Source organism: Barbus barbus, assembly GCF_936440315.1.
Source record: "Barbus barbus genome assembly, chromosome: 21".
NCBI classification, from domain to species: Eukaryota; Metazoa; Chordata; class Actinopteri; order Cypriniformes; family Cyprinidae; genus Barbus; species Barbus barbus.
The window spans coordinates 28900889-28928751 of NC_136749.1; the positions used below are offsets into that span (position 1 = coordinate 28900889).

The window sequence follows — 27863 nt, forward strand, 5'->3', positions numbered from 1 at the left end:
ATTTTACATCAGTTCTCTTTGACAGTCCTTTTCATGCAATGCAGATTTTTGTCCACTGTCAGGTTTTCTTTCTTTGTGGGCTTTTCTGATGACAAGACAGGGCAGAACACGCTGTTTGCTAGCCATTGTTTGTTTACGCTCATGTAACCACCTGTACACACGTCGCTAAAGACGACAATAGTGTGTGTATTGTGTGTGTGTGTATATATATATATATATATATATATATATGTGTATATATATATATATATATATATATATATATATATATATATATATATATATATATATATATATATATATATATATATATATATATATATATATATATATATATATATACTTTTTTTTTTTTTTTTTTTTTTTTTTTTTACATTTTTAAATCTCAATGCAAATTGTTGCATTCAAAAAAAAAATTGTAGTCATTTTTAATATACAAAAAAAAAAAATATTTAGGCCTGTATGGTTTGATAGAATTTTGCTGAGTAGTTAAGCTGGGCGTTATTAATATTTGAATAATAGCATATGTGGTTTAATGACAACAATTTGAAGGAACTGAATGGCCTTCTTTAGATCTGACATTTCCTAGACATCCAAGAACTTCCACTTTGTATATTTTTAGATTTTTTGAGGGAGAGACGAAGAGCAACAGAATAAACAACAGCTCTCTTTGCTTTTGATTGTATTAGTTGTATAATTATTTGTGAAGTCTAGAGAAGCATGAGAAATGCTGTTTACAGCTTCTCTTTAAAACTTTCATTTGAAATGTGTAGGGGTAATACATTTATAATATTAATATGTAATTTAAAGCAATAGCTTAATTTAGCTCAAAGGGAATCATTTGTGATTTTATAGGGATTTGAACAGAATCAGTGTTACGGCGATTAACGAGCCGTATAACAAACTCTGTACTGGATATTAAAATCCAAATATAGTGAAAACACTATTAAACAGCATTGTAACTAGATCGGCAGATTAAGACATTAACTTATGAGCAGAAAACACAAGATACTTCTCTTTCAATATAAATCAGATTTTATTTATATAAACCTAAGACATAAACTAATCTAACACATGAACACAAGCATTCACACGTTGCAGAAAGTGAGGAAAGGATGAGTTTAAGAGAATGGAAATGTTCAGCAATATGTTCAATTGCATAGACCTGAACAACCTTCAATCACTTATTTAACCCTCGCTTTGAGTTTCTCAATGAGGCCAAGATTTATATTAAAATCACCAATTTAGAACTTGGAGGCGTTACTTGTGCGCTTTGCCTGTTACGGGGTTTCCTTTGTGTCGTCGTTGCAGACGGGGGGGTTTCTCGAAGTGTCTGATTGGCTGGGAGTTCAGTAGTCTTTGAAGTGAAGTCTTGGGCGTTGGCTGAGGATGCGGAGTTGGTCTGGTTTGAAGTTTGAAGCGAGTGCAGTCGGAGCTGGACTTTGTAGCAAACTTACATTAGAACACGAAACTCCACGGAAAGAAAAGAAACTAAAAGAATAAAAATAAAAGGATGTAACGAGACTAAGTTGTTTTCCTTCTCATTATGGCACGTGGGCCAGAAGAGAGAGAGAGAGAGAGAGCGCGGCAAGAGAAGAGTACTAAGAGAGGGACGAGCGCACTAAGAGAGAATTTACGATGTCCTGAGTTTTTAAACTCGGCTTCCAGACCGTCCCCTCTGGACGTCTTGACCAATTAGATACTGTCCTTGCTTGGGGTGTTGCTCTGTTCCTCCACCAAATCATAAATCAACTTATCTGTTCACTCAGAGGTCCGAACTTTACAGGCTCTTGCAAAGTATACTTTCGTCCATGATTTCTAATAACAAGACTGATGCATTTGACAAAGAATTGATTGGAAGAAACATTTAAAGCATGAATTTTCAAACTCGTACATACTAAACATGAATCTGAATCCCTCAGCTATTCAATAATGATTAAAAAGACATACATAATATTTGATTAAAACAAGGATATTCAAATGGGTTACATACACAATATGCAGTTATGCATAGAAATTATTAGTTTCATTAAAATTGAAAATGAAAGTCTTTGAGTTCTATGGAGAACGAAGGCATGTTCTTTGGTTTGGACTGTCTTCTATGTGGGGGAGAAGTCAGTCTAAGGAAGCTTGTGAATTCAATCGTGGAACACGTGATGGCCATCTCTTTGACAATCAGTCTTGATTATTTGCAACAGATTTTACAGTCTCCTTCTTCAATAAGTGTTATTTTGCCTTAAGGTTGTAAGCTGTTTGGTGAAAGAGGCTTGCTAAGTTAGGATTGCTTGCTTCAAACTAGATTTATGACGTCCTGTTTCCTTAAGGCCTCTCTGCATTCCAGCTCCTCAGGTTTCAATGTTCTGATGCATCTTAAAATTGTCTGATTCAGTCTCTGATATCCTACAAATGAATGATGCAAAACGACATTTCGTTCCACTATATGTCCATGTAGCAGAATGACAATAAAGCTCAGCTCGACTTGACTTGAAAACGTGCTTTCTAACGTAAACAATCTTCAAGACAAGCATGAAGCATAAAAATGTTGCGTGTGGGTTTGATAAATTTCAGTTTGCAGATCTGTTTCAAACTGGTTACGCTAGAAAAATGATCTGATCTGACACGATGATCAGTTTTATTGGCAGGGCTCCAGACAAAAAAATCGAGTAAGGAGCCATTGGCTCCTATAAAAGAAAAACTTAGGCGCCAAATTATTTTTTTAGGTGCCACAGAATAAAAGTGGTTTATTTTATTATTATCATTTTATTTTTCCCCCCTATTTTAACATTTCAATCATTTTGTCATGTGTTTATGTCTTATCTTTTCTAGGCTTTATCAGCATTTTAATCCATCTTGTAGATGATCAGGTCGACCGGGGGACTAAGGTTCACTTAAAGTGTGAATTAAATGTCTTTTACAACTTGAAATATACAGTCACAAAGAATTGTTCGTTACACAGAATCTGTACCAATATCATGGACCATAAGCATCACTTGGCCACTGAGTGCAGTGCATCCTATAAATGTTGTCACGTCTTTCACACATTCAGTCTGTTTTTCTTCATTAGTAAAATGCAATTTTATAGGAGGAGTTGAATCATGTACAACAGAATAAGTAAAAATATTAATATGCAACAGCACATGAATATAGCAAAACGCTCCTCTTTATAGTTATTTTTCTAGCTGACTGATGAGTTTATGGACACTGAGTGGTTATTCTGAGGTAAATGTATTACAATGCAATGTTTACAAGCTTTATACATTTCCTCAGTTTGAAACGATGAGCTTTTACATAAAACATTTCAGTAAGTTGTACTATAGGCTTTCTTATTGCCTATCTTTTGATCATGTTCATTTCATACTATAGTAGTAAATCGAAATATATAATGGGTTCACTTGCTGCTTTAACTGAGGTGCTAAAGAGATCGCGCCTGAGCATTAAGTGCGATACTCTCCGCTCGCGCGATCCGGACGCATACACGGACCGTGTGGACGCGGGGTACTGGTGTTTATATTACCCAAAGTGTGCGCTTGTGGTCCGCATTAAAGAGCACCCAAACCGCATCATTTGAATTTCGTAGCATTTTAAAGCTGATACTTTGTTTATTAAAAAGTAAGACAGCACAAAGCGTTTTGCGATTACTGGATGGCAAGTGCACTTCAAATAACAGGAAGTCCATGCATTAACAGAACACAGCATATAGACTAAGATCTCGATAAGAAGAGCGACCGGACACGTGTAAATGCATCTGGTTGTTGAAACCACATGGTAATTTTACTCCTCCCATAATATTAAAATAATAGACGTGTGAGAGCGTTTTATAGGCTATATGGCATGTTATAGTCAGATATGACAGCGCAATGCAACAAGCATCACCGCGGATGAGTAGCGGAGTATTTCTTCAGCAAGCGACGCGCAAACTGAATGAACCTGAAAGTAAGCCGCAGACGCTCAACACACAATCTTCTTCATTAAAAGTAGCGAGACTAGCCTATCTTTCCAGTGCTGATGCCGCGCGCTCTCTTGATATTGAAATTAGCTGATAATTGATAAAATTATCCATTGCTTTCATTGACGTGAACTCCGTTATATTTGCATATGAAGCGGGAATTGAAGAACGGATTTATATCCGTTTTGCGAAGACACATTTATGTGGCCAAGTGTAAATGGGGAAACGTTTTAACAAATCATATAGATATCCGATCAGAGAAAATGCATGAAGTGACCAGGTGTAAATAGGCCTCTTTTCAGTAAAACTTTGATGCGCATCGTCTTATGTAAGTTTAATACGTGAACATAACAAAAGATGTGAGCGCAAAACAATCGGGGAAAAAAGTCCTTTCATGCAAATTATATATAGTCGCCAGTGGCGACCTCAGCAAAAACTTCACTCGCAAATTAATATTTTTGGTCGCAAATGCGACCATTTTAGTCGCAGTTTGGAGCCCTGATTGGGTTTCAGTTAGAGTATGTTTTACATGTGTAATGTGTTGTAATGTGAACGTGCTGCCAGTATGAACCAGACCTTAAGCTGGTCCAGCCTGTTTCTCAGTCATTTGTCTCGAGTCTCACAGGTTTAGCAAGTTTGAATATGTTTGATCTCTGCTCTACTTGACCTTTCATTTCTGATGTGATGAGCAAACCAGAAATAACCATGTAGTAATAATCTAAATCAGATTATTTTATAGACTTTATCTTTGAATCTTGTTCTAGAAAATGAACTTAATAGTCTTTATACATGACATGCATGACGAATGCAAAGTCTGTCTGTGCAATGACAGGTCCAACTCTGAATAATAGTTAATGATCATTTAACTTAAATTTATTGAATTGCATTAAATTTTATTTATTTTTATGAAAGTATATTGTAATTTTTAAAATTGAAACAAAGCAGAAATGTATTTTTAATTTTAGTTATTTAATATATTCTACTTTTGAAGTGCAACTAAGCCTGTTTTAATTTTTATTTTATTTAAAGTATTTATTTATATTATTATAATAATAATAATAATAACAAAATGTTCAATAAGATATGCCATATTTTCCAGAATGTCATGTTTTTAATCACCTGATACATGCTGCAACTTATATTCCAAAGCGACTTATATAATGCCCTTAAAGGAATAGTTCACCCAAAAATGAAGATTCTGTTATTAATTACTCACCCTCATGTCAGTTCAAACCTGTAAGACCTTCGTTCATCTTCAGAACACAAATTAAGATATTTTTGATTAAATCCAAGAGGACAGCAAGGTCCTACCACGATCAAGACACAGAAACATAGCAAGGACATCGGTAAAGTAGTCCATGTCACAAACTACGAGAATACTTTGTGTGCAAAAAAAATAATGACTTTATTCAGCAATGCTGTGTTTCTGCGTTACTGTGCCTTGATCGTGGTAGGACCTCTCAGAATTTATCAAGAATATCTTAATTTGTGTTCCGAAGATGAACGGGATGAAGGTCTTACGGGTTTGACATGAGGGTGAGTAATTAATGACAGAATTTTCATTTTATGGGTGAACTAACCCTTTAATGTCAAACATGCAAAACATGATTTGGATTTGTGCCGAATGATAGAGGTACACGAGTACACCTTTGTTTGTTTAGCACATTTCCCACATGCTTGTAGTTTCAGTTTCACTTAAATTTGAGTTGCGGTTATTATAAACAACATTTACTATAAACACCAAGTCAAAATGTTGTTTGCTTTGTACTTATGTTTTTGTATTTTCATCAACACAGGTTTGTTTTAGTTCACAAAGACGTATCATTATTAAAAATCTGTAAACTGTCTGTAAAAGATTTGGCTCCTGAATGTGATGTTCAGTGATTTACTGTGAATTTGAGCCAAGAGGCCGCACACTTGATCTGTCCTTGTTCAGTCTGTGTGATTGTTGGTCCTCTGCTGTGATTTAGTAGAGCAGTAAAGCTGTGAGGAACAGTCTCGAGTATTGTCATGCATGCCTTTAGATTCCCACAAGAGCCGCTTGAGTGGATGCACATAAACGTCTGCTGTGAGAGCAAATCTTGCAGAGAATGTTTAAGAATGTCTAAAATTAGTTAACTAAAACCGATAAGTTATAATTAAGACTTTTTTGTTACTTGACGTAAACTAACTAAAATAAAATATATTTAAAAAAAATCTTTAACTCACTTTCAAACATTTTAGTTTGTTAAAAGTAATTAATAAAAAAAAAAAAAAATAAAACTAATAAAAATTACAAAATGATTAAAACTTTAAAATTAAGGTGAAAACCGAAAAACATAAAATAATTATTCAAAATATTAACAAAAATGTGACACTGGATCAGAGAACGTTTACATTGATTTTATACGGGTTTTTTTTTTTTCTTTTTTTTTTTTTTTTGTTAAGGGAGAATGGTCCAGAATGGTGTGCAGAAGATTTTGACGCACTGCATAGTTCGTAAATTTTTGCAGACTCAATTTGTATACAGTTGTCTTAAAGTTACAGAACATTCTTTTTAGGGGTCGACCGATTATCGACCTGGCCGATTATTGGCACCGATATTAAGCATTTTTATGATAATCGGCATTGGTCATTTTCAAAACCGATGTGCCGATAAAATTATTTAATTTTGAAACGCGCTATTTGGCTCTGATGCAGCCTGTCTGAACTCACCACTCTGTGGCCTAGAGCAATCTCCGCCCACCGCGCATCTGATTTGTTGAGAGTCAGGAGTCCGACCAATCAACGTGGAAGACTAAAGGCACTCTCACACCGAAAGCACTTGGGTGATTCTCACGAAATCCAGGTTTAGAAGGGTTCAGGCATCAGAATTTTTAAAATGCCCTTGAAGCCAATTTTCTTTTTGCACATATAAGATTAAGGTCTGAACTTACTATAACCATCATTTTTAGAAGATTTTAAAAAAAATTCCTATATAATTGTTTACATTTTTTAGATGAAGTCCATAAAAAATTATCATTACCGCAACATGACATTACATTAAATATATGGTTAAAAGTGTATTTTTTGGCTAATGTTAAAGTAGACTCTTATTACTTATGCTCAAAACTATGTAAAACTCTGGAGAGATTATTTTTTTATATTTATTATTTTTTGTAATTTCCTTGTTTTCTCTCATTACCGAAACACACGTGATGATTTACAGTTTCTTTTATTTAATTGTTTCACTAAAAGATAACGAATACATTTGTTATGTAGCAGACCTTAAATAAGTAGTGTTGTATAATATGTATATACATTTTAAAACAAAATATTTTATCTAATTATTACTTAATTTGTAAAAAAGATCCATGTTGCGGTAATGAAAATGCCATTTCGGTAATGAGGATCAATGTTTCGGAAATGAGATTTAGCTCACACATTCACTGTTGACAAAGGGGTTTGATGCCTAACCCTATTTTACATATTTAAAACACATACAGGTTTTAAAAGAACATTTATTTCATTTATTTAGTTTAAGTATTACAATTCTAGTATAACATACAATCATGTGTTCATGAGAACGTTTTCAATGTAACATACTATCATGTGGTCCTGAGAAACATTTAAATGTAACAGCATCATGTGCTCTTGTAAAAAGATTTTAGTTTAGCTAAAACACTTTGGTCCTGACATTCAACCACACAACCTTTTTCTGAGAATAATTTCATGTGAAGAACTTGAATGGCAGCAACTCGATTTATGATTGGTCAAACAACTAAAACAAACAACTGGAACGACTGCTTTATACCAATCACGTTTCCCCCCAACTGTAACTCATTCATGAGCGTTTTTTGTGTTTTGCCCATATGTCAGGTAAAATGCAGAAATGTCTAGCAGAGGAGGTGACAGGAAGTGGTTCTGGGATAAAAGAATGGCCATTATGTTCAGTTATGCACTCAATACTTGGTCGGGAATCCTTTTGCAGAAATGACTGCTTCAATGCGGCGTGGCATGGAGGCAATCAGCCTGTGGCACTGCTGAGGTGTTATGGAGGCCCAGGATGCTTCGATAGCGGCCTTAAGCTCATCCAGAGTGTTGGGTCTTGCGTCTCTCAACTTTCTCTTCACAATATCCCACAGATTCTCTATGGGGTTCAGGTCAGGAGAGTTGGCAGGCCAATTGAGCACAGTAATACCATGGTCAGTAAACCATTTACCAGTGGTTTTGGCACTGTGAGCAGGTGCCAGGTCGTGCTGAAAAATGAAATCTTCATCTCCATAAAGCTTTTCAGCAGATGGAAGCATGAAGTGCTCCAAAATCTCCTGATAGCTAGCTGCATTGACCCTGCCCTTGATAAAACACAGTGGACCAACACCAGCATCACTGACTGTGGGTACTTGACACTGGACTTCAGGCATTTTGGCATTTCCCTCTCCCCAGTCTTCCTCCAGACTCTGGCAGCTTGATTTCCGAATGACATGCAAAATTTGCTTTCATCCGAAAAAAGTACTTTGGACCACTGAGCAACAGTCCAGTGCTGCTTCTCTGTAGCCCAGGTCAGGCGCTTCTGCCGCTGTTTCTGGTTCAAAAGTGGCTTGACCTGGGGAATGCGGCACCTGTAGCCCATTTCCTGCACACGCCTGTACACGGTGGCTCTGGATGTTTCTACTCCAGACTCAGTCCACTGCTTCCGCAGGTCCCCCAAGGTCTGGAATCGGTCCTTCTCCACAATCTTCCTCAGGGTCCGGTCACCTCTTCTCGTTGTGCTGCGTTTTCTGCCACACTTTTTCCTTCCCACAGACTTCCCACTGAGGTGCCTTGATACAGCACTCTGGGAACAGCCTATTCGTTCAGAAATGTCTTTCTGTGTCTTACCCTCTTGCTTGAGGGTGTCAATGATGGCCTTCTGGACAGCAGTCAGGTCGGCAGTCTTACCCATGATTGCGGTTTTGAGTAATGAACCAGGCTGGGAGTTTTTAAAAGCCTCAGGAATCTTTTGCAGGTGTTTAGAGTTAATTAGTTGATTCAGATGATTAGGTTAATAGCTCGTTTAGAGAACCTTTTCATGATATGCTAATTTTTTGAGATAGGAATTTTGGGTTTTCATGAGCTGTATGCCAAAATCATCAATATTAAAACAATAAAAGGCTTGAACTACTTCAGTTGTGTTGTAATGAGTCTAAAATATATGAAAGTCTAATGTTTATCAGTACATTACAGAAAATAATGAACTTTATCACAATATGCTAATTTTTTTAAAAGGACCTGTAGTAGGTGGCCTATACTGCATTCATAATGCTTTTTGTCGGAGCACTTCATAAAAATGAAAAATTACTAACTCCTGCTGGGGGGTGGGGTTGTAATAGCTATTTTGTTTATCTGTTCAAGAAGTGTTAAGGCAAATATCAAGTTATATTGAAATGAGAAAGAGTTATAGTGCACGTCCCTCCTTCATAAGTCTGTTTGGTAACACTTTATAATAACTGTACACTATTAATCATTAGTTAAGCATTAGTAAACAGTTAATTAATCATTTATAAAGCATTAATAGACATTAATAAGCAGTTTATGAATACAGTTATAAATCCTGTATTCTTGATTTAAAAGCATATCTATAATGTTTAATATTTGTATTTTCATACTTTATTAATTATCAATTTATCATTTCTAAATGAAGTATAGCATTATTTACAAAATAGGTTATTTAGGAGTTGTCAGTGGTTCATAAGATCACTTAGAAAGTGTACGTAAATGATTAATAAACTATTTAAATGTACATTCATACATATTATTATTATTCAGACATATAGTAATAGTTACTTAGTGTGTCAATAAATGCTTTATTAACATGTATTTCTACTGTAATTCATGGTTAGATCAGGTAGTTATAAAGCATTTAGTAGTGGTCTGTTAACTATTTTTGTGAGCTCATCTAAAGTGAGGACTATTTATACTTTGTAAAGCATTTACAAAGGAGATTAAAAGGCTGTTAAATATTTCTATGTTCTGTATCACTGTGTTGTGCTTCTTTCCTTTTTCTGTTTAGAAGATCAGTGAGCCTTTAAATCTCCTTAAATGCTTTACAAAGCATAACTAGTCCTCACTTTACATGACAAGCTCACAAAAATAGTCAACTGATCACTAATAAATGCTTTATAACTACCTGAATTTACTACATTTACTTACTCTTTCTAAGTGATCTTATGAATCAATGACAACACCTAAATAACTGGTTTGTAAAAAATGCAATACTTAATTTATTAATGATCACTGTATCATTTTTAAATTATGAAAATACAATTATTAAACACATTATAGATATGTTTATAAGTCAAGATTAAAGCATTTATAGCCGTATTTATAAACTGCTTACTAATGTCTATTAATGCTTTATAAATGATGAACTGTTAACTAATGCTTAACTAATGATTAGTGTGCAGTTATTATAAAGTGTTACCGTCTGTGTCTCATTACCGAAACATTGAGTATCTCCACCGCAACAGGCCTCCAATTGTTGCGGTGTATGATAATGGTGTTGCGGAGGATGAGTGTCCTTAAACATTCTTGCTAACTGTGGAGGCTAAATGCGGGTTAGCTAAACTTTCCCTCTCTTTTTATATTTAGACCATAATGGGGTATATAGTAATCAAAAAATTAAAACGGAAACATTTTTTAAAACTTCACAAACTCATGTTTCGGTAATGAGAACTAAAAAGTCGTGTATGTATTATGACAAACAAAAATTTTATTTTTATCTGGAGAGAAAAAATAACAACTGCTTACCTGGTAGCCATCTTGAGTGTCACAGTCAATTATGTCCCTTCCAACAAAATTCCTTGAAAATGTTAGTTCCTAGATGACTTAAACAATGGTTGAAAATTGTTGCGTAGGATGAGAAAATTTGTCTTGGACACATTTATATTACTTATTATTGTCACTACATTTACCAATGATCACCAAATACCACATGTTTCTTTACTGTAAATGTTTATAGTATAACATGCACTGAAGCTTTTTATTTTTCTTATTTTTTAATTATAAATATTTCCATCTCAAAGAACCCAAAACCAGTCATGGACACGTTGCGGTAATGAGAAATTTCCCCTTAAATGTGGAAAAAACAACAAAATTTGAATTTATGATGTAATTTGAAATCATGTGCAAAATAGTACATGAAGAGATGTTTATAACTGTATTCTTCTTATTTTGATAGCATTTACTTTTATCATCAAAATGCTTCATGACACCTCATAAGTCTAATTTCGCGAGAATCACCCACTTGCTAACTGGTGCTGCTTCATCACGCATCAGTTATCTCTCAAAGGCAGCAGCAGACCTTGCACAAGTTGCAATAAATTAACAATCCACTACACTGAAGTTGTAAAAACCTCAATTTTATCTATTTATGGTTTCTGAGATGGGGGAAACGCAGGGGGAATCGCGGAATCCAGTCATATAAATAGCACTTACTGTATAACGCGGAGTCACGGAATTAGTCAAAGTTTGGATGAATTAATCAAAAGTAGGTCAGTACACTTAAATCGACTCATGATATGGACTATCTGTAAACATTAAGCTGCAAAAAGACTATTTAAATATGAATTCTGCATGTTCGGCGTGTCTCTGTATATGTGAAAGGCACAGACGCGCGGTTTTGACACACACACACACGCACACACACACTGAAGTGCGCGACGCTCGCGGTGTTTTCCGCATCTGCCATGTCACTAAATGAGGACATAAATACATGAACATCATCCCCAGAACTGCTCTGAGAGTTACTTCATGAGCATTTGACTGTTTCGTTTGAGTAAAACGATCGTCATATCATAAATAGGCTACAGAAACTTAAGAGGTCCTCATGGCAACCTGTCAAAATAAAAGTTCGGTTTATTTACTAATGCTACTACAATTATTACAACTTTTGTTTAAAAGAACAATCACACAATACGCGATTTCTTACGTTTTAATTTTAATAGTAAACACATTTGTTTGCCAAAAAATAGAGTTCAACTCTCATTTGATTAAAAGATAAATTAAATTAATGTTTTATGCCTTCATTTGCACTGCTCTGTAAATGAAAACTAATGGAAATTACTGTCACATAGGCCAAGACTAAGATACTGTCACATAGGCCAAGACTAAGATACTGTCACATAGGCCAAGATTAAGTTACTGTCACATAGGCCAAGATTAGGATGACGGAAATTGGGACATTTCAATAGGCTATTGAACCAAGTGTGCCTATAACAGGCTATTAGTGTTATAGTTTCATTAAAATAGTTGCGGTCTTCTTCGCAACTTCTACAATGGAGCTATGAAGACAATTAAATTATTTACACGTATTATATACATTGCGCTTTTTAAATTAATCAATTGATGTGCATTAGATGATGAATTGAATAGTCACCTCTTGTAGGTTATGATTTAGTCAACCGAAAATAATTAATGAAGAATTATGAGAGGTTATGCTATTACACATACATTTCTAACATGTAAATTATTGAAGCCAAATACTTACATTTCCCCAAGCTGTTTAGCTGTAGTATTTAGTATTCATAGGCTTAATCATGAAGCATGCAGTGGCCCCACTTTTAACTCTCACTTTATATATTACGGATTACGGATTACAAGCCCCCACCACAGACCTGTGACAACACCATCCCCCTGCTGAACGAGCTGAATGCCTTCTTTGCTCGCTTTGAGGCACAAAACAGCACCACTGCACAGAAGACTCCACCTCCTCCCGGTGACCAGGTGATGACGCTGTCCCCGGACAGTGTGAGGAGATCCCTCAGCAGGATCAATGCACGCAAAGCTCCGGGTCCTGACAACATTCCTGGGCGTGTACTGAGAGACTGTGCAGTGGAACTCACTGAGGTCTTCACAGACATCTTCAACATCTCACTAAATCAGGCTGTTGTCCCCACATGCTTCAAAGCTACCACCATCATTCCAGTCCCTAAGAAGTCATCTCCATCCTGCTTCAATGACTACCGTCCAATAGCACTCACTCCCATCCTCATGAAGTGCTTTGAACGGCTAGTCTTGCACCACATCAAGTCTGTCCTCCCCCCCTCCCTGGACCCCTTCCAGTTTGCATATAGGTCCAACCGCTCGACCGATGATGCCATCACCACTGCCCTCCACCCAGCCCTCACACATCTGGAGAAAAAAGACTCATATGTCAGGATGCTGTTCATAGACTTCAGTTCAGCATTCAACACAATCATCCCTCAACAGCTCACTCACAAACTGGCCCAGCTGGGGCTCAATACCTCTCTGTGCAACTGGCTGTTGGACTTCCTGACCGGGAGACCTCAAGCAGTACGGGTCGGCAGTAACACATCCAGCACCATCACACTGAACACTGGGGCCCCCCAAGGATGTGTGCTGAGCCCCCTCCTCTTCACTCTGCTGACCCACGACTGCACACCATCACACAACTCCAACATTTTCATTAAGTTTGCGGATGACACGACTGTGGTGGGTCTCATCAGCAACAGAGATGAGACAAACTACAGGAGGGAGGTGAGCCGCCTGGCCGGGTGGTGCAGTGACAACAATCTCTCTCTGAATGTGAAGAAGACGAAGGAGATTGTTGTTGACTTCAGGAGAGTACACACTCAGCATGCCCCTCTGACCATCAACGGTGCGACTGTGGAGAGAGTGAGCAGCACCAAGTTCCTGGGTGTGCACATCACTGAGGACCTCTCCTGGACTAACAACACTGTAGCACTGGCCAAGAAAGCACAGCAGCGTCTCTACTTCCTCCGCAAACTCAGAAGAGCCAGAGCCCCGACCCCCATCATGTGCACCTTCTACAGAGGCACCATCGAGAGCATCCTAACCAACTGCATCACTGTGTGGTATGGCGCTTGCAACGCATCCTGCCGCAAGTCACTTCAACGAATAGTGAGAGCAGCTGAGAAGATCGTTGGTGTCTCTCTCCCCTCCCTCCAGGACATCTACAGCACCCGTCTCACCCGCAAAGCCCTCCACATTGCAGGCGATCCCACCCACCCGACACACAGCTTCTTCAGTCTGCTGCCATCACGGAGGAGACTGCGGAGTCTCCAGGCGAGGACCAGCAGACTGAAGGACAGCTTCATACATCAGGCTGTCAGGAAGCTGAACTCCCTCCCGTCCCTGCCCCCCCTCCCCTCTTTCACCCCCATTTAACACAGCAACACACTAGGAACTCTGACTCTGTGACCCCCCCCCCCACCGACCAACAAACTGTGACCGGCACCTGTCACTTGTGCAGCATTGGCTGATCACTACCTATCCAACATTGACTGCATATTACCTCTTCGGATAGTCTGACAAAAAGCTATCCGAACTTGTCACTTTAACAGACTGATAAGCTCTTCTTGCACTACACTCATAACAAAACAAATCTGCACAGTTTTGTTTTTGTACATTCAACTGGTTTGCACTCCATCTATTCTGCCATGTGCCTTATGCACTTTATCTATCTCTCTTTTTTTTATTTTCTACAATGTCCTCAGACTGATAAGCTCTTTTGCACTACAAATATATCTACACAGTGTTGCTTCTATTTAACTGGTTTTGCACTCTATCTGCCATGCGCCTTATGCCACTTATCGATCTAATTCTTATTTTTTTCTACAATATCCTCATTTGTATATTTGTATAGTTGTATGTACATATGTTTAAACTGTATTATCTGTATCTGAACGTGTTTAATGTTAACGGTATGCACCAAGGGTCTGAGAGTAATGCAATTTCAATTCTCTGTATGTATGTGCTGTACATGTGGAAGAATTGACAATAAAGCTGACTTGACTTGACTTGATTACCCTTATTGTAGATGAATGCATGGGGGAAGACAAGAGTAAGAAGTGCAACCAACACTAGGGAAGGCCGTTTTTGTCAGAGCCCTTGTTATTCTTAATTTTGACATTCATTTTCATTTTTACACCAGACATATTTATCGGTCTACTTGGTCTGTAATAAGTGGTATCGGCATCGGCCCTGAAAAACACATATCGGTCGACCCCTAATTCTTTTAATTAATTCCAAGGTTGTAAGGGCAAAATAATGGCTGTTTTGGGGCAAGAAACTGCTGGGGAAAAGATATTACTAGAAAAGTGTACATTCTGGGCCCTTTCATCCATCTTTTCTTTTTTTCCTCATCTCTCCAGCTATTAACTTTGTTCCCTTGCCACTTCAAAGCACAAAGATGTGTAAAAAAGCGAGAACATGTGAAGTCAATGAGTTATTTAGATCACAGCTTGCATGAAGGCTTCGTTTCTGTAGCGGTGAGATGTTGACATTTGTTATGTGCTAACGAGCGCTTTTAATTGGATGTGCTCAGAGTGTGTTGGCGCACTGAACGCAGGTAACATGTTCATGCTGTTTTCTCGTCTCTCCACAAGTGCCAGCAGAGGACGCGTGTCACTCTGGGCTCTGAATAAATCACAGCCCCTCCTGGGGGCTCATTGTTGGTTTTTTTAGCTGCCTCACGACGGGCACAGTGCCAATGTGAAGGTCAAATCACCTCATAACAGCTGAGGAATTCTGACTCTGCTGTTTTGTCCTGTTGCTGTCAGTTCTTAGTGTATTTTTATATAATACCGCTCTAGGGATGGGCCGTATGAGCATCATGAGCGTCATGTAGATTGCATAATAAATAGTGAAAACACTAGGGTGCTTCTGAATGGCTGTCCGTGGAGAAACAGGCTTATTTCCTCTATTAGTGTTGTAGCTACTGTACAATGTTACCCAGCTAAATGTTGATCTCTGGGTTGAGCTGGAGAAACGGAAGACCGGAGCCATTATAGGAAGTCTCCAGGGCCTGCTGGGTCTGCTGACTGTTCTGGTGTCCCACAGATCTGCGTATGTGGTTACGTAGATAATTGTAATGACTTACTTCAGTTGAAATGAAGGCGACGTCAGTTTTTAAATATATCTCAGATGCATCACTGTTGCATAGACAGATTTCCTATCACCTACCAATACTCTATGTTGTGTGACTTTCCTTGAGTTAAGCTTGTGTTTATGTCCTGAAAACATTCAGCTCTAACAAATACCTGCTTTAGTTAGGAAAAGCCATAGTGATGATAGCCTTACAAAGCTTATGTAGAGACGATAGAATGAAAGTCAGTCACGTGTTGAAATGTTTTCGGCTCTCAGGTAAGCACCTGACACAACTATACACTCTTGATTATGACCCTGTTTTGAGGCTCTGACACTTTTGACATGATTCTGCAACTCTGAGGTTCACACCGGTTTCTCACGTCAGCAGAGCATCAGCGCAGATGCAACCGCAGGATCAGTTTTCACACTCATGTCGTTTCTGCTGCGACTCTACACCGCATGAACATTTCATTTGGTTCTTGCCATAAATTGTCATAAAATCTCATTTACCTGGAAGGGGCCAAATTTGTCCAATTTTAATTAATGTATGTGTTAATCCAAATATGAATTAATGTACAGAAAACTGAAGCCAAACACCAAAGTATAAACTGCATTAATCATCAGATTTACTGAACATATAGTAATTGTCTTTTGCTTCCAGCAGTTCACTTCTATATATATATATTTTTTATTTTATTTTTATCTGCTACATTAACATGCAGAAAAATTGTGATAAATTTATGTGCTAAATTACATATGCACTATAATTTTACTTAACCTGTTAGTGATGTTGTCATTATTTAATGTATGTAAGTTTTTATCACAGCCACTATTTAAACGAGTTTGAAAACATAATTACAACCTCTAGACACATTGGTAATTGAATCGCCATTGGCTACTACATTTTTTAGTTTACTCGCCAGACTGACGTACTATATATGTATGTTTATATTTGTGTGTGTGTGTGTGTATATATATATATGTGTATATATATATATATATATATATATATATATATATATATATATATATATATATACACACACACATATACATACATACATATAAACATTGTATATTGCTTTTTAAATATCTGAAAGTATACTCTTAACATCAGTAAGTCAAGCATTATAATATGATAATCACATAGGCCTATTATTTAATGATAGAAATTTAGTAATTAGAATTAATTTGGTAACCATGTATGAATGCATATTAGTAATTTTAACTGAACTTAGGACTGGTGGTGGTGCTTTTTTGGTAATTCAGTGTTTCTGTAAAAACAAAAAAGGGAAAAATCTAACAATAATACTGATAATAATATGAATTCTACTATTAATGAGCTGCTGGATTCGTGAATATTAATCAGGTTGTGTGCGTTCGTTCGAACTGATTTGCTGAAATCAAAACGGGGACAATAGTAGGTGAGCTCCAGCAAATGGGATTGCCGTTTGCTCATTAGTTCCGCCCATTACCGGAGAACCTGGCAGTTCTTAAAAGCTGAAGACTTCCAAAGGAAGTTTAAGGTACGCCAAACACAGGTGCGCTACATATCCATTAAGATTAGATGAACTGAAAAAAAAAAGCACAGATCGCTTGACGGAGAGTGAAACTCTGAAGCGCCTCAGTCAGAGCGTTCGGCGAGTGAAAATACATCTAAACTTATATACTTAGTCTCCAACTCACACACTGGTGAGTAAAATCTGAGAATTTATTAGCCAGTGGCTAATATTAGACATCATTTAGTCGCCCAGTGTGAAGATTGTCGCATATGCGAGTGATGTACTCACAATGTAGAATTATAGTTGAATTATAGTTGAATATAGGTTGAATTATAAAAAGTAAAGTAAAGTCGTGACGTATTGTCAAGTATGGTGACCCATACTCGAAATTGGTGCTCTGCGTTTAACCCATCCAAGTGCACACACACAGCAGTGAGTAGTGAACAAATGCGCACACACACACACACACACCGTGAACACACACCCGGAGCAGTGGGCAGCCATTTATGCTGCGGCGCCCGGGGAGCAGTTGGGGGTTCGGTGCCTTGCTCAAGGGCACCTCAGTCGTGGTATTGAGGGTGGAGAGAGCGCTGGACATTCACTCCCCCCACCTACAATCCCTGCCGGCCGGGGACTCGAACCCACAACCTTTGGATTACGAGTCCGACTCTCTAACCATTAGGCCACGACTTCCCCTATCATCAAAAAAAAGATTTAAATCTAACTCATGTGCAATTTAAATGAGTTTTTATTTGAGTGTTGATTAAATTTGAATGATTATTACATTTTATTTTTGGTTTCAAGTTTTAGCAAAATGATACATTTTATTTTATTGTAACTGAGTTATATTATATTTAGTGATGAATTTAGTGAAATTGTGGCAACCAAAAATATTTGTCCGGAACAGCAAAAATGTATTACTTTTGCAATTTCGGCAAAAGTATTGGTTAACTCTTGGTTAAAATTTGGAAAATTTTGGTTTCAGTGTTTCTGGTAAAAAATTAATTTTGGAGCATCACTAATATGAATAACCACTGATTGCTGTTGTCCTGTCTTGATGCATCCTTGTTTCTCATTCTTTTTCAGGGTTCCACCTGATCCCTCGCTTGTCCTCCATCGTGCCGGAGAGCTGTCTGCTGATCGTGGTGGGCCTGCTGGTCGGCGGTCTCATGAAGGTGGTAGGCGAGGTCCCTCCGGTGCTGGAGTCCAATATCTTCTTCCTGTTCCTGCTGCCTCCCATCATCCTCGACGCCGGCTACTTCCTGCCCATACGACAATTCACTGAGAACCTGGGCACTATTCTCATGTTTGCAGTGGTGGGAACGCTCTGGAATGCCTTCTTCGTTGGTGGTCTCCTGTACGGCGTTTGCCAGCTCGAGGGCCATAGACTGGTGACTGTAGACCTCCTGTCGTGCCTGCTGTTTGGCTCCGTCGTCTCGGCTGTGGACCCCGTGGCCGTGCTGGCTGTGTTTGAGGAGATCCACATTAACGAGCTGCTCCACATCCTGGTGTTCGGAGAATCTTTACTTAATGATGCCGTCACTGTGGTGAGTTCACTGAGCTTTTGTTTGGCATTAAGTAGTATTATGTGTGTGTGTGTGTATATATATATATATATATATATATATATATATATATATATATATATATATATATATATATATATATATATATATATATATATATATAAGGTTTAAAAGTAAAGACATATACAAAAAATGTATATGTATGTATGTACAGTGGGGCAGATAAGTATTTGATACACTGCAGATTTTTCAAGTTTTCCCACAAAAGAATGGAGAGATCTGTCATTTTCATTGTAGGTACACCTCAACTGTGAGAGACAGAATATTAAAAAAAAATCCAGAAAATCACATTGTATGATTTTTAAATAATTAACTTCCATTTTATTGCATGAAATAAGTATTTGATCACCTACCAACCAGCAAGAATTCTGGCTCTCACAGACCTGTTAGTTTGTCTTTAAGAAGCCCTCCTATCCTCCACTCATTACCTGTATTAATTGCACCTGTTTGAACTGGTTACCTGTATAAAAGACACCTGTTCACACACTCAATCAATCAGACTCCAACCTCTCCACTATGGGCAAGAACAAAGAGTCAGTGCATCAAGAGTCACCACACTCAGACGTCTTCAGGAAAAGGGCTACCAAGCCACTTCTGAAACAGAACGACGTCAGAAGCATCTTACCTGGGCTAAGGAGAGAAAGAACTGGACTGTTGCTCAGTGGTCCAAAGTCATCTTTTCAGATAAAAGTAAATTTTGCATTTCATTTGGAAATCAAGGTCTGGAGGAAGACTGGAGAGGCACAGAATCCAAGCTACTTGAATTTGCTAATTATTTATGATAGAGTATTGGGACACCCCCTTCTAATGAACAGGTTTGACTACTTTAGTAATTTCTATGAGTACAAATCTTAATGTTTAAGCATATAATGATATTCTAGGGAATTGTGTGCTTCTAATTTTATAGCAATCGTTTGGACAGGACCCTTTTTTTTATTCTAACATGACAATGCCTCTGTATATAAGGCAAGGTTCAAAAAGACATGATTGATTGAGTCAGTGTGGAAGAACTTGACTGGTCTGCAGAAAGCCAAGTCCTGATCCCAGCTGAACACCTCTGGTGTGACTTTATATGCAGACCTTGAGCCAAAAATCTCCGAACACCAATGACTTGTACAAGCACTATATGGACAAAAGTATTGGGACACATCCTTCTTTAGAACAGAAAAAGGCACTAACAAAACTGTGGCAACAAAGGTGGAAACATAATTCATGCATTTTAAAAATTGCATTTCCATCTGTTGCAACAGTTTTGGAAGTGTCTAAAATGACTGTATCCATATGTACTAGTCATTAGTGTTTGGTTTCTATAAAGTGTATAATATTTAAAATATGATTATATTGAAATTTACTGTCATAATATTAATGTAATTTTAATTTATTTTATTTAAATGTTATTTGATATTAGTTATTGGCAGTATGTCGTTTATTGTGTCCTGCCTCTGCTGTTGTAGCTCTCTATCGATCAGCCGCTAGTCTCTGTATAATCTATGGGATTGTTCCAGTCCTTCTCTCTCTGGGAGAATTCACTCTCACAGCTCAGTTTATCAGCTGATTGAGTCTTGTGAAGCGGCGTCTCGTTTCCAATACCTGAACTGTTTTTCCTCGACTGCTTGACCTCATGCTTTTAACGAGCTTCTGTCTCGAGTGATCAATGAAAGAAGTCAAGCATGATATCAGGTGTTCGATGAAGTCCTCCTCTGCTAATCTGAGCATCATTGGTTGTCCTGCTTTGCACATCTCCACTGGGAAGCAGCAAATGTTTGAGTTTTTTGCACAAGCACAAAAGGGTCTGATGATATTTAATGTACTTCATAAAGTCTAATGCTGTATATCTCAGCATGAGAGGAAAAAAATACTAAATCTGGATGTTTACAAATTTTTGTAATGTAAGCAAGAAACCTTGTGATGCAGTCTTAGCTAATGTGTTTTAAACTAACTTACTAGCCAACTAGCTATCGGTCTAACTAACCAACAAACTAACTAAAAAAAAATTGAAAGAATTTATATGATTTAAATAAATGTAAATAAATATAGTATGACATTATTGTAGTAATACTATATTATATACAGTGCCCTCCATAAGTATTGGAACAGTAAAGACAAAATTGCTCTGTTGGCTGTGGAGTCAAGACATTTACAAATATGATTAAAAGATGAATATGAGACAAAACTACAGAATGTCACATTTTATTATTGGGTGATTCAACACATAGATGTTTTACCAGCTAAGAAGTTCAGCACTTTTAGAGTTTCATCTCTATCTGATGTGAGCAGAAGTATTGGAGCAGTTTCCTCACAGGTCTTTCTAAGTGATCAGCTGTGTCCTGGTGCACTAATTCTTCAGATATTAAAAGCAGGGAATGTGTCGTATCAGTTATATCCATTACTTCTGCATTTGATGACATGCACAAACCAGGATGAAGATGAGGGAGCTGACTTTGAGAGAAAAGCAAGCGATTTGGATGCTAAAAGAAAAGAGGAAGTCAATTAGAGCTATAGCAAAAACAAAGGGCATGGAAAATCACAAAAATCTAACCTTTCATTGGATAATAAGCATTTAAAATGGGGGGAAATATCATTATGAAATGTTTTTCTCTAATATACATTGGCCACAATTAACGGCACCCTTTTATTCAATACTTTTTGAAACCTCCATTTGTCAGTTTAACAGCTCTAAATGTTCTCCTATAATGCCTGATGAGGTTAGAGAACACCTGACAAGAGATCAGAGACCATTCCTTCATCCAGAATCTCTCCAGATCCTTCAGATTCACAGCTTCATGACGGTGCTTCTTCTCTTCAGTTCACCTCACTCATCTTCTACAGGGTTCAGGTCAGAGGACTGGAATGGCCGGCAGAAGCTTGGTTTTGAAAAATACAGCAGTATATTTCATTGTACACATGGGGTACGTTTTATCCCTGTGTTCACCAAATCCATCTTGAGTGTTTGCTGCTAAAAAGCCCCTTTTTTTTTTTTTTTTTTTTTTCCTTCTTCCTCATCTGACCATAGAAGCCAGTTCCATTTGAAGTTCCAGTCGTGTCTGATAACTGGATATGCTGCAGTTTGTTTTTGGATGAACGAGGAGAATTTTTCTTGAAACCCTTCTGAACAACATGTGGTGATGTAGGGGCTGTTTGACCAATTTTTTTTTTTTTTTTGTTTAACGTTTTCTGACCTCGAGACTCAACTATTTTCTGCAATTCTCCAGTTGTGGTCCTTGAGTCTTTAGCCACTCAAACTCTCCTCCTCACCGTGCATTAGGACGATATAGACATGTCCTCTTCCAGGCAGTTTCGTGACATTTTCTGTTGATTGGAAATTCTGATGGTGGAAATGGGGATTTTCACTGCTCTAGCTCTTTTCTTAAAGCCACTTCACTAATTTGTGAAGCTCAATTGTCTTTTGCTGCACATCAGAAATATATTATTTGGTTTTTCTCATTGTGATGGATGATTTAAGGGAATTTGGGCTTTGTTTTCCCTTCTATTTATATTTCTGTGAAACAGGAAGCCATGGCTGGATAATTTCATGTTCATAATCACCCTGGAGTGCTCAAAATTGTGAATATGAATGGAATATAATTCAGAGATATTTTACTCATAAGAATTTCTAGGGGTGCCAATAATTGTGTCCAATGTGTATTTGAGGAAAACATTGCATGATTATTTCCCCCATTTTAAATTCTTATTATCCAATGAAAGGTTAGATTTATTTATTTTTTAAATAAAAGATCAAAAGGATTAACAATGCAGATTAATTTTCACAGCCGCTTTTGATCATATTTACCAAGGGTGCCGATATTTATGGCCATGACTGTAATATATACGGTATATTAATAAAAATAAATTATATATACTAATTATTATAATTGGCTATAATAAATTAATATATTAATACATAAAAAAATATTGCTCAAATTAAATGTTAATTTTAACTAAAAATTGTAATACATTTGAACTGTTTTATTTTTATTATATAAATATAATATTAATTAAAATTGTTAACAGATGAGGCTTAAGCCTAGTCCCAGACTAAAATGCATGTCGGAGCTGTTTTAACTGAAAGCAGCTTGCCATGACTGATCTTAAAATATGTCAGTGCCATTGGTTTGTCTCAAGATGCATTAGTAATGTTTTCTTTCTTTTCTTCTTGAAGCACGTTTCTGAAAGATACTTAAATGTCCTAATTGAACTATGGCCTAATCCTTGCCTAAAGTAAACCCTGTCTGTGAAACTCTATGTTTTAATGCCTGTGGCTCCAATGCTGTGGATGGTGTTCATTCCTGATGCACACTTCCTGTTGTTCTTGTCTGTAGGTGCTGTATCATCTCTTTGAGGAGTATAGCAGTGTGGGCACAATCAGTGTCATGGATGTGTTTCTGGGTGTCGTGTGTTTTCTGGTGGTGTCGTTAGGCGGTATCGTGGTGGGCGGCATCTACGGGATCCTGGCGGCCTTCACGTCCCGCTTCACCTCGCACACGCGTGTCATCGAGCCTCTGTTCGTCTTCCTCTACAGCTACATGGCTTACCTCTCGGCGGAGGTGTTTCATCTGTCCGGCATCATGGCGTAAGTGACCACTTCATTTACTAGCAGTGCTATTTCAGCATCATTGAGGTACTATTACAGTGTTTTGTTCATATTTTTAATTATTGTAATTCGAGATTAAGTTTTAGTAATTTTTATTTTAGCCTATATATTTTTTTTTAGATGCATTTAATTTTTTTTGGTTTCTATTTTAAATGTTTTAGTTTTTTAGTTTCTTAATTTTTTTTAGTTTGTTATTTTAGTACATCTAGTACACTTAGTACTTTTCAGTTAAGGTTTATGTTATTTCAAGTAACGCAAATTACTTTCTTTTTAATTTGAGTTGAAGTTTTAGCATTTTTTTTAGCAGTCACTTATTTTTTAATATCTCTATAGTAATTGTTTTTTGTATTAGTTATTTTAGTGAATCAAGTAAACTTGATAAAAATAGAAAATGTTGCTGAAATTAATAAAGTTGATGTTTTTGTATTTTTAATTTCATTTAAAGATCATTTTATTTCAGTTAATGGAAGTGTTTTTATGGCTTTAGTTTAATTTTAATTAGTTTTTTTTCAAACATGACTACATAGTTTTTATTAATTTTTATTTAACTTTTAGTTTATTTTAGTCAATTAAACCACATGGAAATGGTAAAAGCTGCCTTGGCAACTAGTTGAAAAAATGTTAATTTAAATTAAAACTAAAAAGTTTATTTTTTTTTTTTTTTGGCATATTTGCATTATTTTTTCAATTTGTTTTGATGATAAAGTTGCATTAAATAATAAAACACAGAATGAAAATGGAAACAGATCTTAAAATCTGATTTCCATTTTATTTTTTCGGGAATTCTGTGAATTTTTGCAGAAATATTTAATATTTGGAGTAACAATGAGTCATTCACAAAAAGACCAGGAGCATGCATTCATGTTGAATTTATTTAACATTTAAAATAAGCTTTTTTTTATTATTTTGAAAATGTTTCCAGAGGACTCTCCAAAATTGCACAAGAGCGTTTTCTGACTAAATTATAAAATCAATAAACAGGGCCAGATGAAGCAGGTCAGGGCTGATTTTTCTCAGATTTGAAAGCATCCAGTGATTTAACAGCTTGTCGCCGACACTTCATCTATCGTCTGAAGGCTTCTTGGAGTCGCTGCTCGTAAGTAAAAGGCTGTCAGAGCTCGGTCAATACCTCAGCGCTGAAGACTGCTCTTGGTTATGAGCCGGTGACGCTCGAGTGGATGATAAAAAGAGTCTGAAGCTCCGACAGGCCTGGAGATGAAGCAGTGATTCACAATGTCTCATGGTCTGCAAAACTGATCCACCCATTACAACAAACGATTAAAAATTGACAGGCTGGGCGGTTTAATATTATTTAAAGATTTGTTTGTTTCTTTTTGAAAGAAATTAAAGTCAGTAAGGGTGCATTAAACTGATTCAAAGTGTCAGTAAATAAATTTACAAAGTTATAAAATAGTTTCAAATAAATACTGTTCTTTTGAACTTTATATTTATCAAAGAATCCTGAAAAAAATGCATCACAGTTTTCACAAAAATATGAAGCGGCACAACTGTTTTCAACATTGATAATGAAAAGCCCCTTGTTGTAATTGTTATATACTTTTTAAAATGTTAAATTGTTAAAGCAAGGTTAAACAAGTTGTTTTAATTTAATTAGAAACTGTTGCAGTATTTTTTTTTAGTTGTGCAGCACCTTGTCTTAAAGGGGAAAAAACAGTTTTGTTAAATTTGTAATATTTTCATCTGATTTTAAATTAAAGTTTTATTTTGCCATTTCATTAGACACCCTTATTTGATGATAAATTTGTATTAAATCATAAAACAAATAATCCAGAAAAAAATTAAAATAGAGAAACTGAATTTGAAAAAATTTAATAAAACCGATCATGTGACACCAAAGACTGGAGTAATTATGCTGAAAATTCAGATTTGATCACAGGAATCAATTACATTTTAAAATAGATTTACATAGGAAACGGCTATTTGAAATTGTAATTATATTTTACTGTATCTTTGACTAAAGAAATGGTGAGCATGAGATACTTGTTTCAAAAACATTAAAAAAAGCCAAACTTTCAAACTCCAAATGTTTGAATGGTTGTTTACATTTTATGCATTTGGCAGATTGTTTCCTAAGTGTTTTACATATCAGTTTATGTATCTTTGAATGACCCTAGCATAGCTAGCAGCAATAGGGTAGCTTTGAGTTACAAGATCTTGATATTAATGCATGCATTTGCTTGACATGTACCTTTTTACGGTTGTATAAAAGTCATTTGATCTAAAAATGACACACGGTCTCGAATGCTTATTGCTCTATAAAGCGGTTGCGAAATAGCCTATCATGCAAAGGATTGCTCCTGAAGGCACGGCTCACTGCTGTCACAGGAAGTGTTGTCACAGATGCCCTTTTAAAAGAGGAACAAATGAGAACAGGAGTAGCCTTCACAAGCCCAGGAGTTAAAATGATCAGCCCTGATAATGATCCCAGTCAGAGGTGAAACTGCGTCACGCGACCCGCCTCTGTTAACATTGTGCTACAGGGAGTCACAGGTTTATCAGGTGGAGATAGTTAGGCATTGAAGCACACCCCATAATCCTCCACTGCTTCCAATTTCAGACAAAAGCCAGTCACTTCAGCTAATTGTAAGTTGTCGTGACCCTCGCGGCCACCTTTGAAACTCGACTGTAGGTGGAATTAGTTCCTCGCATGTCGAGCTAAATGAGGGAAATTGAGAAGTTCACTTCAAAGGGTGTATGCTGATGTATTTTGATGATTTATTGAAAGTGATGCAAAATGTTGGCGTGGTGCGACTTTGTCGAAATTCAACCTTTGGACTAACTGACTATAGGGCAAATTGTGAAATTTATTACTATTGTATAGTAAAACTTAGTTAATAATGGTAATGATGATGATAATAAATACCATTTATTGAAACATGATATTGTATTATAATTATGATAATTATTATTTTAAGGAATATCATAGAACCCAAAAATATAACGTTGTGGAGCACCTTATTTGACAGAAAATAAAATATCAATAAATAAATAACATTTTGAGATGTTGTTGTTGTCCATGTTTTAATTTATATGGTATACAGGTTCAATTGTGCAGCACCTTATTTTATTGGGTTTTTTTAAAGTTGTATTTTGGGGCTTTTTATGCCTTTATTGGATAGGACAGTAGTAGAGAGCGGACAGGAAAGAATTGGGTGGACAGAGGGGGCAGGATCAGCAAAGGACCTGGAGACGGGAATTGAACTCGGGTCGCCGTGAGCACAGTTGCACTAACCACGAGGCTATTGGCGCCAACTATTGTTGTTTTTTTTTAAGGAATACCATGCACTCAAAATATGTTTTATTTTAAAAGAATGATTACAAAACTTATGAAATCATTTCATCAGATGCCATATTTGAGTTTACTTGGAAACAAATTTATGATTACATTGATTCTGGAGGTTTAACAAACACGTGCAATGCATTTAGTTTCTCATTAAAGGTATGAAATGAATATTGTGATAAATCTTGATATCAGATGATATGAAGTATTGTCAGGTCAATAACGTAGATTAATCTTCTGTCTCCAGGCTAATTGCATGTGGTGTCGTCATGCGTCCCTATGTGGAGGCCAACATTTCCCATAAATCCCACACCACCATCAAGTACTTCCTGAAGATGTGGAGCAGCGTGAGCGACACGCTCATCTTCATTTTCCTGGGAGTGTCGACGGTGGCCGGGCCACACGAGTGGAACTGGACCTTCGTGGTGTCGACCGTCATTTTCTGCCTGGTGGCGCGTGTTCTGGGTGAGTGAAGTTTAGCAGGACCTCCTGAATCTGCAAATTATTCGCAAACTTTCGATAACTTCTAGTTTCACTTCAGTATCTGGGGTGTGACTGTGATTGTGTGCATTTGCGTCATGGCTTCAGGGAAGGTCCATCATCTTTCATTAATAAATAAATATATTCGTTAATTGTTTGTTTGTGAAAAAGATATTTGATTAAATAAAATATTTGATATAATGTATACATTTAAAAAAATATATTTGGGTTTGGAGAAGGTAAAAACTAAATTATATAATAAAGTATACTAAAATGAAGAAAAAAATCTAAGTAAAACATTTTGTAACATTTTAATACAATTTTAAATTAAATATATATAAAATACAAGATATGTAAAGGTTACATATAATATATAAATGTAATACACTTTTTAATTGTGTGTGTATGTATAGTATTCAGACTTAAATTTTTCACTCTTTGTTATATTGCAGTCATTTGCTAAAATCATTTGTTCATTTTTTTTTCCTCATTAATGTACACACAGCACCCCATATTGACAGAAAAACACAGAATTGTTGACATTTTTGCAAATTTATTAAAAAAGAAAAACTGAAATATCACATGGTCCTAAGTATTCAGACCCTTTGCT

General features: G+C 36.5%; 1 protein-coding gene across 1 annotated transcript in view; it reads left to right on the forward strand.

The window, feature by feature from the left end:
* Positions 1–27863, forward strand: part of LOC306886990 (sodium/hydrogen exchanger 1-like) — a 52982-nt gene that overhangs the window by 9512 nt on the left and 15607 nt on the right. Inside the window, exons 2-4 of the mRNA XM_079444433.1 lie at positions 18382–18842; positions 23201–23451; positions 27021–27238. Coding sequence (XP_079300559.1) covers positions 18382–18842; positions 23201–23451; positions 27021–27238 — 930 coding nt within the window. The remainder of the gene's footprint in view (positions 1–18381; positions 18843–23200; positions 23452–27020; positions 27239–27863) is intronic.